Below are 14,327 nucleotides of genomic sequence, written 5' to 3' on the forward strand. Positions count from 1 at the left end.
CTGAAAGGAGAAACCATCTTGCAGGAACAAAGACCCACGGCATCATATAGCAGGCATATTTGGCAAAGAGTCATTCTGATGAAAGGAATCATGGCATGCCAAAATACGCTGAAGAATTGCATGGAGGGGTTCCTTAGAACCTTGGAAAATTTGTGTGTTTCTCCAGTTCCACAAGAACCAACATGTAATAATGAACAGCGATCTCCAAGATGAGGATTGTCTACTCCACCACATAAAACCTTCTTGAACAGAAGAAAAGATGATGTAAGGAAAACCAAAATATAAAGACAGATCATACCAGATATAAAGGGACGAGGCACATTGAAAAAACATATGCAGATTTGTTTCCGCATCATTTTGGCACATGGAACATCTGCTCGGACCCTGCCAGTTTTTCCTTTGAAGAACCTCCCATGTGAGATTTTTGTTCCCAAATAACAGCCAAGAGAATATAATCATTTTAAGTGGACATGCAGCCTTCCAAAGACAGGGAGGGAAAAGCGAATGAGGACTCCCAGCGATAACAAAGATCATTTCTGCATAAATATGCTTTACGCTCACAGGCAGATTTGGTTTTTGGAGAGACCATACCAGGCGATCCTTTGATCCAGATCGTGTGATTCCCATACTATCAAGTCTCGCTTTTACCGAATGCCAAAGAGGGAGCATCGATTGGGGCAGATGCAGATCCTCCCCATCAATCCAAAACGGGGAAGAACCAGACCAGTCTTTTATCAGCTTGTCCCATGTGAAGCATCCCAACCTATGAAGATTGTGAACCAACGGAGAGGGGAACGAGAACTCCCGGGCAGATGAAATAGAATCATAACCAATAAATATACTAGTTCCGGAGCAGACTTTCCATCGAAAATTTTTCATGAAAAAAAGATGGACCTTCCTGAGACTTTGCCATATCATCGATCCACTCCTGATGCCAATGGACGCCTCCTGTACCAGAATTATATGCTCCTGCCTTTTAAATATTTCACCTTTATAATCTTACTCCATGGCCCATTGCCAAAAATACCTCTATAAAGAGACTTACAGAGGAGGGCTTTCCCAAATGTGCGCATATCTAAAAGGCCCCATCCACCAGCCCTTTTTGGTTTTGATATAGAAGCCATCTTGACAAGATGAATTTTGTTCTGATATGCATGTCCTCCCCAGAGGAAATTAGCAGCTAATCTGTTCATTCGTTTTATAATACTGGCAGGGAGAAAGAAGATATGAGCCCAATAGGCTGAAAGTTGGCATAGGACAGCCTGTACTAAGATGAATCTGCCAGCTAGAGAAAGAAATTTAAACTCCCATCCTGAAATCTTTTTATAAAATCGGTCCAGTAACCATTGCCAGTCCCTTTTTGAGTATCCTTTTGCCTTTAAAGCAAAGCCCAAGTATTTAAACCCTTTCTTAATTGAAAAAGGAGCAATGCCCAACAGATCAGATATCCAGAGGACGGTTTCCATGTTTGCATCATTGTGAAACAAAGAAGATTTTTCCTTATTGATAAACAAACCTGTAGCTTTCTGAAATTTTGAAAGAATGTCATTTATGCATGCCCAGGAGACCCTACAGAGCATAGCAAAAATGAGGACATCATCAACAAAGAGATTGTGAGAAATGGAAATACCCTTACAAATCTTTACCGGGCGACATCTTTTGTCCTCAACTGCTTTATTTATCTGCAGACTGAGAGAGTTCATTACCAGAATGAAGAGCAGTGGGGAAAGGGGACATCCCTGTCGGAGTCCTCTCTCCGCTTGGAAGAAAGACGAGGGAATTCCATTTATAATCACTGAATATCTTACGTTCTCAACACAGGACATGACCCAATTGACACTTTGTGACTTCAGTCCTATCTTAGCCAGCAGAATTCTTAAAAAGCCCCAATCTACACAATCATAATCTTTCTACAAGTCAATCTTGAGGACAGCCGCATCCATATTCTTTCACAGCATTGTAAACAAACTTTCCTGTGTCATGGCAACCGCGTCCAAGATGAAACGGCCCTTTAAGAACGCATGTTGGTCCCCAGTAATGAAGGAATTTAGAATAGGCTTCATTCTCTCCGTAATGATTTTGAGATTAATTTGAACATAATGTTGCAGAGCAAGATAGGCCTAAAGTCGTGAAAGGATTCAGACTTGTTCTTTTTTGGAATTAGCGCTATGAAGGTTGAGGAAGTAGCCGAATGAATGCTTCCAGACATCCGGGATGCTTCAACCATCCGCAACAGATCTGTTTTGAAAAGGTCAAAGAAGTGAGAGAAAAATTCGATTGGCCAACCGTCCGGCCCCGGACTTTTATCCTTTTTAAAAGATTTGATAGCCTTTAAAAGTTCTTCTTCAGAGATTGGCTTTATGAAATCTTCTTTTGCAGCGTCATCAAACATTTCCGGCACCAGCTCAATGCCCCATAGGGCATCTTGAATGAGGACCTCCCTTCTTCTATATTGATTTTGGAAGAATCTCACAACCTCCATCGATATCTCTTGCTATGATAAGAAAACATTACCCTTTTCATCTTTAATGCTCCAAATGGACTTTTTTTCTCTTCTTGAACTTGCAAACTTGTGGAAGAATCTCGTATTTTTGTCCCCCTCTTTGAGCCAGATGGCTCTGCTCTTAAGACGCCATGTAGCCTGCTCCTTTAGTAAGATCAAATGTTTCCTTTTCTCTAATTTTCTTATCATGCTTTTCTGTTCTAGAGATAGACTGTTGGGATCAACCGACTCTAGAAGGGAGTCCAGTTCCTTACGTATATTATTTAACTCCTTTTTATCCATCCTCCTCTTTTGATTTTGCCATTCTTTCGTCACTGACCTCAATCTTTCCATCTTTACATGGAATGGCATAAAAGGTGCCATTTCAGATTCAAGGAGGCTCTTCCATTTTCCAGAGATAAATTCATTGAAGGATGGGTCTTCTAAGTGAGTCCTATTGAATTTAAAAGGGTAACCAAGTCTGATTACATTATCACGCCATTTTAGGAGTACGAGTCTATGGTCAGAAGAGTGATCATTCCCAATAGATAATACTGGCGTTCCCATTTTCCCAATAATGCTAGCATGTATGATGATTCTATCAATTCTCTTTGCTATGTAGGCCTGCCCAATCCTGCTATTGTCCCACGTGGGCATCATTTTATCAGGAGCAATGTCCACCAGATCCCTGTTTAGTAATTCCTTCTTTATTTTGTCAGCTAGAGGGTCATTTTTCTTGCAATTACCCCAACATTCATCAGAACTGAGGGTCAAATTTAAGTCACCGGCTATCAACAACGATTCGATCTCAAGAATTCGGGATTCAAAAATCCTTTCCCAAAAGGAAATTCTGTTTTTATATGGAGCATAGACATTTAGCAAGTTGAGTGCAAAAGCTTGACCCCTGATAGATGCTGATATTAAAATTCCTGCACAACACTTGTAGGCTTTTGCCATAATCCAAGCTGGATCCCACAAAACCACAAGACCACCAGACTGACCATTTGCCTCAGTGGCAACCATATACCACATAGGAAACATTCTCCTAAAGAAGGCTATTGACACATAGCTGGGATGAATGGTATCTTGTATAAAAATGATCTTTGGATGAGCCGTGTAGAAAATATCCTTTAGCGCATTATACTTCGGGGCTGCGCCCAAGCCCCTGATATTCACAGAAGTGAGGAATGTCATTTAGATGACTCGCCAGCCACGCATGCTCTAAGAGGCTGAAACTCCGGTGAATCCAGGACAGGAACTTCCACTAGAGATAAGTTTCTCACGCCATGCTCAGTAACTATAGACCTCCCTCTAAAATGACGACTACCACCCTTTGATTTCTTCCTGACTGTGATATTTTTTGCAGATTTGGGACTTATGAAGAGATGGGATGGGCTGGAAAGCTTATGAATGGTCAGTGGTTCAAGTTCCAGTGATGTCCTATTGAGAAGGCAGTCAACATCGCTGTCAAAATTGTTTGCCGGAAATTCTGAGAGTAGATTATCCGGGGAGGGCATATGACAAAGATCTTTTTCTTGTATCTGGATAGGATCCTTCCCTCTCGGGTTAGCAAGATGATATTTGACAGGAGTCAGAGAAGAGGAGGATATCTGAATAGGAAGAGAGCCAACGACAAAATCCCTTTGATTCATATCAGGGGGGGAGGGAACCGGGATGTCCTCTCTGGGTTCTGGAGTTGGAGAGCATAAATGAGGTGAGGTAATTGTATCAAAATGACCAAGAGAGTCTTGAAGAGAGCAGCATAAGTCCAGCTCAGATGGTGGATCATGAGTAGGGAGCTTATGAAACATTTTTTGACTAGGAGCCGAGTGATTTAGATTATCCTGTTGAGAGATCTCCCGAATGTCCAGGGAATCCGGGGAGTACTCTGACTCAGACTTCCTGACTCGTTTGACATTAGATTTCTTGATTCTTCGAGAGAAACGATGACTGCAATTTTTAATCAAGTGTCCAGTCTTATGGCATAAGGAACACCTGAAGGGTATACCCAAAAAGTCTAATCTTTGATGGATTTTGAAACTGCCCCATGCAATCTCCATATGATCGGGATATCCTCCTTTGTACGGCTTCTCTATAAGGATCCAAGCAATTCTCTTATCTTTCTCTCCTGTACACCAGGGGTCTACATAAACAAACTTGCCTATCGAATTCCCAATTTTTGAGAGAGTTCCCTCCGACCAAAGTTCCAAAGGCAAGTTTGGAAGTTTCACCCAGATCAGACTGTTTGATGGGGTATTCTTTAATGGATCAAAACCTATATACCATCGAGATAGGACCAAGAAGCTCCTTCCAAAAACCCAGGGATTATTTAGAATGATCTCTAAATCAGATACTTTTAGGAAATGGAAAGAGTACCATTCCTTCATAAGGCGGGAGATGATAGGAGTATACCCAATCAAAGGAGCCCATTTGTCTGACAGCCACTTCCTCATGTCCGTATCACCCATTTAAGGGAATTGCCATTTCCCAACCAGAGCTAAATTCTTCAGACTGTCAATTCGATTTGAAAGAGTGGCACCATCCAAAGAAATGGCTTTCGGGGGAGGTACTATCTTGACATGATTTTTGGATTTGTTGAAGAAAAGAGATGGAGACCCGACTTTCCTGGAAAAATCCTTTTTAGACTTATGAAACTCTTTACAAGCTGGATTAATTATCATGTCTTCCACTGTAGCTTGCCAGCCTGTAAGGTTCGTATGTTTTTTCCACGCCTCCTCAGCTTGTATAGTGGCCTGTACAAGCGCCCTCGTGGCTGATGAGTCAGACCCATCCGCCATATTGATGGGGGTAGGAATGCAATTAAAATCGGAAGGTACTTTGAGACCTTCAGCCACAGCAACAGTACAGAAAATATCCAACCCGCAAAATCCTTTCTGAATAAACTCCCCAGATGGAGTAACTCCTAGAGGGTGAGGAAATTAATAGGACGAATAAGGCAAGATCAAAACCGTAGATCTGATCCTGACAAAAGGACGCAGCTGGACAGGGATAATTAAGAGTACCAGCAAGATGAGGATTCGGGATCCGAAAGATAGAAGGCTCCAGAAAGGGAAAATGGAGGCGATAAGACTGACACTCTAGAAAATGCTTCTAATGATAAGACATGAAAGGACAATTCCATTCCCCAGTGAAAGACTAGAATTGAATGGGATAGATTTTTTGTACTGTGCCAATAAGGGAGTACTAACAAGTGCAGAATACACAACAGATGAGGGGTGCTGACGACTATCTGAGAAAATTTGAATTTTTCAGATCACCGGGTAGATAGGAAAAGCCAGAGACTCAACTGGTTTTCCGGCATCCATTTTAATATAGCTTTCAGTGTCAGATACCAAATTAGAACTGCATAGTTAGAACTGTAACACTATGCAGGAGAATGGTCTTGACAATCAATACAACAACAGAATGGCTGGACAACACACCACCATTTACCAATTCTAATGCTGAAATCAGAATAGGGACTGTAAAAGACTATAGAGTTCTTTATCTTAACATAAATCGATTTCAGCATTTTTTAAACAAACCCAGAAAAATCGCCTATATCAATTGCTATAATGGATAACAGATTACTTCAACAGATTACTTCAGACACTACTAAGAAACACCCTATATCTCAACACCAACGATCAAATGACATAAGAAGGGAAACGAAACTAACCTTGTGAGCTTCGCCGGAGAAACAGGAGAGAGAGCGTCCAATACCATTGCATAACTGATATTTACTGTTGGGAGAAAATCTATAGCGATACAGACCATCCTCCTGGCAATACTTACTGAGAAAACCGAAACCAGCAAAATAGAAGAGAGCCTTCAAGAACGAAGGCCCAGAAGGAAACTGATATTTACTGCTGGGAGAAAATCTATAGTAAAGGAAAATTTTCAGACCACCCTCCTGACGATACATACAGAGAAACCCGAGGCCGAAAGGCCCAGGATTGGAAAAGGAAACCACAATAAAGCTTCTGGGGAGGTATATATAACTTACAAGCAAAAACGAATCACCAAAAACGACTCCCCCGCCAGGCGTCTTCTTGCATGGGCTTGAGAGCGATACCAGCTCTACGTGTCCATAGGATAGGCTGGGGGTGCATGCAGAAATCTACTGTTGGATGCAGGATGGCGCTGCGTGTAGGAGGCCTATAAATCCTACCAACCCATGAACCACTCAGCAGTCTTGACAGGGGTCTATAGATGTCTTAGGGAGGCGCACATTATGATAACACCCGCTTAAACCTGAGAAACCAATCAACCGCAAGGAGTTTAGAATCTCCTGAAACGCTGCCTGGCTCAAAGGTTGACGAGTGGCTGAATCCTGTATGAGACTGAATAATGGCAGCTAGACCTCTCCATGACATATATAACCAAATCATTATAAAAAAATAAAAACGACTCACGAAAATCCGAAACCACTGAATCAATCATTGAAAATCAACCAATCAATTGCGCAACTAATCAAAATTAAACAAATTTTAAAAAATTATATAAAATAATATTAAAAATACTAAATTCAAAAAAAATTAATATCCACACATCTATCTTCCACACACATATACATATATATATATATATATATCCAAATCAGACTATGACACTAAAAAAAAGTACATGTCCACACATATATTTTGTAATAAAAAAATATATATATTAAATGAAAAAATGGGATCCACTAAAATTAAATTGAAAATAAATTAAAAATGGTATGGTAGATAATTAGAGAGATATTCTTAAAAGTTTAAGTTTAAATGGTTTGATCTTTATAATTAGATTGTGCTTCAGAGTGAAAAAAAGAAACCAATAAAATTAAATTGAAAATAAATTAAAAATGGTTTAAGAAATTAAATTGAAAATAAATTAAAAATGGAATAAATTAAAAATGGTTTAAGAAATTAAATTGAAAATAAATTAAAAATGGTGTAAGGTAATTAGAGAGATATTTTAACATTAAAACTTAATTTGAACCACTTCAGGTCAAATCAAATCCACTTCACATAAAAAACAATCTAAGTAGTTTAATCTACATAATTAGAGTGCCCTAAAACTTAATCTGAACCATCAGATTAAATCAAACCCACTTCAGATTAAAAAACAATCTAAATTGTTTAATCTGCATAATTAGATTCAGGTTAAATCAAACCCACTTCACATAAAAACCAATCTAAGTTGTTTAATTTGCATAATTAGAGTGCCTTTTGGATTCATCCAAGTAAAATCAAACCCACTTCACATCCAAAAAACAATCTAAATTGTTTAATCTGCATAATTAGAATGCTTTAAAAATTAATTAATCTGAACCACTTCAGGTCAAATCAAACCTATTTCACATCGAAAACAATCTAAATTGTTTAATCTGCCTTATGGATTTTTGAGAATGCTGATACCATTTATACAATCAAAAATATATTTTAAACAAAAACAAATCTTGAAATTGTCCGTCAAATTTTGATGAATTAATTCCAGTCAATAAGTTACACTAATCCATTATGGATTAAGCTAATAAGTTACACTAAGCCATTATGGATTTTTCTAAAAAAATACTTTTAATAAGTTAAACTAAGCCATTATGGATTTTTCCAAAAAAATTAATTAATTTGAACTTGTAACTATAACTTTTCTAAAAAAATTCTAAAAAATAATTAATCTGAACAACTTCAGGGCAAATCAAACCCACTTCACATCAAAAAAAACAATTTAAATTGTTTATTCTGCGTGGATTTTTCTAAAATCTGAACTTCAAGGCAAATCAAACCACTTCACATAAAAAACAATCTAAATTGTTTAATCTGCATAATTAGAGTGCCTTATCGAATTTTATTCTGCGTGGATTTTTCTAAAATCTGAACTATCTCAAGGCAAATCAAACCCACTTCACATAAAAACAATCTAAATTGTTTAATCTAAATTGTTAAAACAATCTAAATTGTTTAATCTGCATAATTAGAGTGCCTTATCGAATTGGATATTGAAACCATTTATCATTCAAAAATATATTTTAAACAAAAAATCTTGAACTCTGCATAATTAGAGTGCTTTATCAAATTGGATATTGAAACCATTTATCATTCAAAAATATATTTTAAACAAAAAAATCTTGAAATTGTATTGTCAAATTTTGATGAATTAATTCCAGCTAATAAGTTACACTAAGCTATTATAGATTTTTGAAAATGCTCCAACATTAAAAAAAAGAAAAAAAGAAAAAAACGAACAGATATTCAAATTGTATTGCAAACCACCCGACTAAACTACACTAACCCATTAAAAATTAACCTGAATCAAAAACCCATTAAAAATTAAGCTGAATCCATCAAAATAATAAACTAAATTTATTAAAAATAGAAGTATATTAAATTGATTAAAAATATAAAATCAAAACCAAAATGGATCAATCAAAATAATAAACTAAATTTATTAAAAATAAAAGTATATTACATTTATTAAAAATATAAAATCAAACCAAAATGGATCAATCAAAATAATAAACTAAATTTATTAAAAATAAAAGTATATTACATTTATTAAAAATATAAAATCAAACCAAAATGGATCAATCAAAATAATAAACTAAATTTATCAAAAATAAAAGTATATTAAATTTATTAAAAATATAAAATCAACCCAGTTAATTTATTAAAGATATATAAAATTAAATATATGAAGACATAAAAAAAAATTAAATTTATTAAAAATATAAAAAAAATAAATTTATTAAAAATATAAAAAATAAATATATAAGACGAATACAAGAATACTAATTTGGATGATGAAATAACAATATGATTTTTACAACCAGAAGAATCCAGAATTTTATATAAGTCTGGTATAAGAATACTAATTTAGATAAAATAAAAATATGATTTTTTTAATGGAGGTCGAGCTAAATGAAGCTGAAAATTCTTGAGTGTAAATTCAAGAAACTAAGTGTATTAATAGCTAGGAAAACTTATATTTCAATGAAAAGTGAAAACGAAACGAATGAAAGAACCGGAATTTGTTTAAAACGACAGATGCCTCGACATAAAGCAATGACAACCACATAAATCATGTATCACCCATAAGATAAAGCAATAGAAAGGAAATGAATCATATACCAATCCTTGTATAACGAAAAATCCAATTCAAAACTTCGTACACTATAAAATTATTTCTGATACAGAAAAGTAACAAACTGCAAAAACCATAAATAGATTGCCATATCAAACATGTAACTCCGGAATGCAAAGAAAATGAGAGCCTCAAATATTCAAAGCCTCATCTCCAGAGTCTCAGATTCGGATTCATTTCATTTGGTTGGTAATAAAATAATGCATCAAATATTTATTATCCACAAAAATGGGAGAGTTATTACAATCTGCCTTCTCAACATAAAATCATAGTATAGCATAGCACCACAGTCGTCATCATTTGTTTTGTTCACCACCGAAGGGGCTCTTTACAGCGTCCATGAAGCTCTGCGTAGTACCCTTCGCCTTGTCCCCCGCCTGCATTAACATCATCCAAACTCAATTAAATCCACCACACTTTCAGCTTCAATTAATAATTACTTGTTTAATCATGAAATAAAAAACAACCTGTTGGAAGAAAGAGCCAGTTTGATCTTTGCCCTCTTGGGCTTTTCCCATGATGGACTGCCCCATTCCCTTTGTCGCGTCAGTCCCCTGAGAAGCCTTCTCTTCAGTTATATCCTTCATCCCCTTCATGATGCAAAATATAAAATACCATCACCAGCAGCAATAACATCAATAACGAATATAAAATACCATCACCAGCAGCACTAACATCAATATCAGTGAAATTACTAACTGATACAATCCAGTCCTTTAAAAAATAATAATCAAAAGAGTTGAAATATGACCACTAAACACAAAAATTACTTGAGTTGTTTGCTGGGCTTGTTCAGCCTTCTCCTGCCCATATTGCTTGCACTGCTCCGCCATCTTTGTGAATAGTAACTAGATCGATCGATTTCTTCAACACTAATACAGGTAATGTAATGCGATAATTTGCGTTGAGAAGAATGAGTAGCAGAGTCCCTTATATAATGAGGGAGCGCAGCGAGTGAGATGGACAAGTGTCTTCTATGTGATACTGCTTTCAACTAATGTAGCCCAAAACTTGAAGTCGTGGCACCCATGCATAGAGATAACAACCCACGCAGACGATGAGGCGCGCTCTATACGTTTTTTCTTTTCTTTTTCTAATTACTGTTGTGTGTAAATACAACGTTGTTTTCAACCACATGATGAAGGCCACGAAGGCCAGAGCAGATTATTTTCAACCACGTGATGAAGGCCAAAGCAGATTTTTCCCAACGAGCAAGGAGAATTGGTTTCAAGAGCAGTAGTGTGTAGAAGTTGTGGTGGATATGGTGTTAAAATATGCAGGAGAAAGGAATAAAAAGAAACAGAGTACACAGTGAAACACAACTACGGCTGTTAAATTAAACAAAAACTAGACATCAATTTACATAACAATGAAACCTCAAATTGTTAATTCACACTATATTTACCTAACAATGAAACCTCAAATGGTTAATTCACCCCTCGATCGTTAGATAATTTATGATTTAATTTTGGGAGGCGGCGGAATTCTGCACCTGTTTGAGAGAACCCATTTTTATAAAACAAGTTCTTGGTTTTGTTGGCGTTCTTATATACAGCTTAAGAAAGGGTTAAAGGATTGTTTTGCATACAGCAAACTAAAAATATATATATTTATTTTTGCAGGGTTCTTATCTGAGAATTCGAGGTTCGATTGTATTCTTTTTCAAAGAAAGTTCTAAGTAGCAATAATTTTAACTTTCTTGCACCTCAAAACAATCAGATGAGGGCTGTATTAGGCATTGGGATAAAATGATTTTTCCTAATATATTTACAATTTGATATCAATGAGATGACACAGATAAGCAACAATGGTGTAGTTTGGTGTAGTTCAAACCATGTATAGGGTGTTTTGGTGTAGTTGATTCTCTCTATTTCATGACCCGATATGTATTACTCAATGTTGATTATGTATTATTCAGTGTTGATTTTGTTGGGCTAGCTAGGCTATCAAATGAGTGACACAAGATAAGTAACAATGGTATGGGTCAAACCATGTATCCGTGTGTTGGAGTTATTGATTTCCTTCTATTTCATGACCCAATATGTATCACTGAGTGTTGATTTTGTTAGACTAGCCGAGTTCACTAGGTTCCCGGAGAAAATATTGTTTTCACTTTTTATTAATTTTATTTCTTTAATTTTTAATAAATTTTTATGGTCAAATAAAATTGAAGTAAATAGCTAAATCATTTTAAAATGAAAAAAAGATAATTTTATAAATGGCTATTGCATCTATGAGTGCTCTTACACTAAAGTTTACTCTCTCTCTCTCATTGTTGAAGTGGGTGACACCATTAAAATCGATGATTTTTCCAATGGCATTTTTTCGAGTGGAAATCTAGTAAACTGCACGCATTCAAGCAAGGTGATATTTAACAATGTGAGTACTCAATTGGATTTTTGGGCTTCAACTAGCCCATGGCCCAAAAAGTCAGCATTCTTAATGATAACAATGCTTTTTCAAAATCAATTCAATTATTTTGGTATTGATTTTTTAGTTTCTCTTTCTTTCCAACAGTCACTGCTATAAGGATTTATTTGTTTTTGGATTTCTTTCTTGCTTTAATTAGGGGGTTTGAAAAATAAACACTTATTTTCATCATAGCTAAATCCATGTTAGTTTGAATAACCCATTTCTCTCTCCTACAACCAAGTAAGCATCAACAAAAGCCAAACAAGCATAATCAACAACATGTAATAGGAATTGCTTCTTGCTTTCTGTGATATGGTTGATGTTTTCTTTCCATGATTAACCAACTTCCCCTAGAATATATATAAGAATTGATGTTGTGGTGATCATACCAAGTTGTTATCTGAATTCCTAGTTAAGGTTCAAAAATGGAACAAGTTATTGTAGAGGAACTCATTGTTAGGTCCCTATAATACTAGTGTAGCCCTCTATTGTTATTGTTGTGTCCATGTAGACCCCCTATTGTTATTGTTGTGCCCTTACATTATTATTGTTACTTAGGCTTTGATTATATTGTAACCCCTTAGACTCCTATATATACCAATGAGGTCTTTCCATTTGTATCATCCAAGAATTGTTCACTTATGTGATGTAAAGGAGGTTGCACCCTCGAAGAGATTGATTTTCAAGTCGTCAATCTATCTATTCATCTGTTTTGTGATCTAGTTGCATAACATTTGGTATCATAGCAATGCTTCCACATCCTCATCCTTTTTTGAGAAGGTTATCGGTGACAAGCTTCCAGTTCAAACAATATTGTCAAAACTTGATGAAGAAGGAAAAATCATATTGGAGCCTGAAGCAGTCATGGAAACAAGAACCCGACAGCTATGGAATCGATCAATTTTAGAGTATCTTATTGAGTGAAAGAACTTATCCGATGAAGATTCCACATGGGAGAATGAAAATTTCATACAGAAGATTCTAGAACTACTCAAGTGTTGAGAACAACACTTTTTTGAAGGAAATGGACATGTTAGGTTTCTATAATACTAGTGTAGCCCCCTATTGTTATTGTTGTGTCCATGTAGACCCCCTATTGTTATTGTTGCGCCCTTACATTATTATTGTTATGTAGGTTTTGATTATATTATGACTACTTAGACTACTATATATACCAAGGAGGTCTTGTCATTTGTATCATCCAAGAATTTTTCATTTATTGTCCAATTTGAGGACCATGCCCACATCACCTGGCTATACCTCTTCCTTCCATAAATTTAATCTTATGATTTGTCTTCAGTAATCCAACAATGGCATGCTTTGAGCCAATTAAAACTGTAAAGAGCTAATGCATAGAGTAGAACAAAGGAGACCAAAATATTACCAAGCACAAAATTCTCTCAAGGGATTCAAATAGGGGATGTTTACTGGTTGAGATATAATAAATAATAAAAGCTGCAATGATGATCCGAGAGATGTAAGTAGAACTAAATTACATAATCTCGGGAACAGGGGTTTGGAAATAGAAAATCCTACATCCTCAAATATTCTCCATATGATAATTCAGGTGAAAGGATGGAAACTTCGTCAAATTGGAACCCAGATTCCTGGTATTCATGAAGGACCTATGAAGAAGCCTTTTCCCATTACAAATCAAAGTCCTTGTGCATGGCTTTGTCCATGGAAACCCTTCTACACCTCAACATCATGAAAGAAAGAGCAACAACTGTTGGTACTTGACAAAAATGTTGGACAAGCACTAGAAATTAGTTGACACTCGACATTTCAATACGTCTGGCTCCATACAATTAATGTCATTTAGTTAGGAAAGCAAGTTTGCCACCAAAACTTTTCTAACCATTCAAGAATTACTCCATAACATTATTTATATCTTGAACTTTCAAACCCTAAAGGATTGTTTATCTGAATCACTAGAACAATGTAGCAACCGATTATTTAACCCTATTTAAAGAAGAACATAATTGAGGAAGGAAGTCAGTTCGTGGGGATTTGAGTTTTCGATAAATACATGATAGAAAATAAATATGTTAAGTAGTTCCGAGAGGCTGCCTCATTTCAACATTTAGAAAACAATGTTATTGTTCCCATTTTCGAAACAATAATTGAGATAAGTATTAATGAAAATGCCAAAACTTAGTTTCAATGTTGAGGTATACTAATTTATTTAAAAAAAAAGTAGTTTTAAAAATTTAGGTCCCTATATAAAATTAGTGAAAGCAAAAAGCATTAGTGATTTGTTAATCATATTGTGGCTACAAAAGCAAGTCAATAATGATTTGTTAAATGTGTT

The 14,327-nt window shown here is 35.8% G+C and overlaps 3 protein-coding genes across 3 annotated transcripts in view; all 3 read right to left on the bottom strand.

Annotated features, from left to right (window-relative positions):
- Nucleotides 1-6,433, bottom strand: part of LOC149246484 (uncharacterized) — a 39,575-nt gene extending 33,142 nt beyond the window's left edge. The window contains exon 1 of the mRNA XM_089455704.1: nucleotides 6,162-6,433. The gene's annotated coding sequence lies outside the window, so the exon portion shown is untranslated. The remainder of the gene's footprint in view (nucleotides 1-6,161) is intronic.
- On the bottom strand, nucleotides 2,495-3,676 carry LOC149246485 (uncharacterized). The gene has a single exon (XM_089441682.1). It carries the CDS (start codon nucleotides 3,674-3,676, stop codon nucleotides 2,495-2,497), a length of 1,182 nt encoding a protein of 393 aa, XP_089297808.1.
- Nucleotides 6,434-9,756: 3,323 nt separating the features above from the next.
- Nucleotides 9,757-10,492, bottom strand: LOC149246486 (uncharacterized). Its single transcript, XM_089455705.1, has 3 exons — nucleotides 10,375-10,492; nucleotides 10,072-10,194; nucleotides 9,757-9,981 (listed from the first exon to the last, which is right to left on the bottom strand). Exons 1-3 carry the CDS (start codon nucleotides 10,435-10,437, stop codon nucleotides 9,901-9,903), a joined length of 267 nt encoding a protein of 88 aa, XP_089311831.1. The 5' UTR covers nucleotides 10,438-10,492; the 3' UTR covers nucleotides 9,757-9,900.
- Nucleotides 10,493-14,327: the final 3,835 nt, after the last annotated feature.

The sequence above is a fragment of the Pinus tabuliformis genome, chromosome 7 (genome assembly GCF_031772625.1).
Source record: "Pinus tabuliformis cultivar Carrire ecotype Pingquan chromosome 7, CPIR1, whole genome shotgun sequence".
NCBI classification, from domain to species: Eukaryota; Viridiplantae; Streptophyta; class Pinopsida; order Pinales; family Pinaceae; genus Pinus; species Pinus tabuliformis.

Bases quoted from the DNA above. Each gene is read 5' to 3' on its own strand.
- LOC149246485 (XM_089441682.1), bottom strand. From the start codon at position 3,676: ATGACATTCCTCACTTCTGTGAATATCAGGGGCTTGGGCGCAGCCCCG.
- LOC149246486 (XM_089455705.1), bottom strand. From the start codon at position 10,437: ATGGCGGAGCAGTGCAAGCAATATGGGCAGGAGAAGGCTGAACAAGCC. The intron at 10,195-10,374 runs GTAATTTTTGTG...TGCATCATGAAG, and splicing joins AAGCCCAGCAAACAACTCAA to GGGATGAAGGATATAACTGA. The intron at 9,982-10,071 runs GTTGTTTTTTAT...ATGTTAATGCAG, and splicing joins CTGGCTCTTTCTTCCAACAG to GCGGGGGACAAGGCGAAGGG.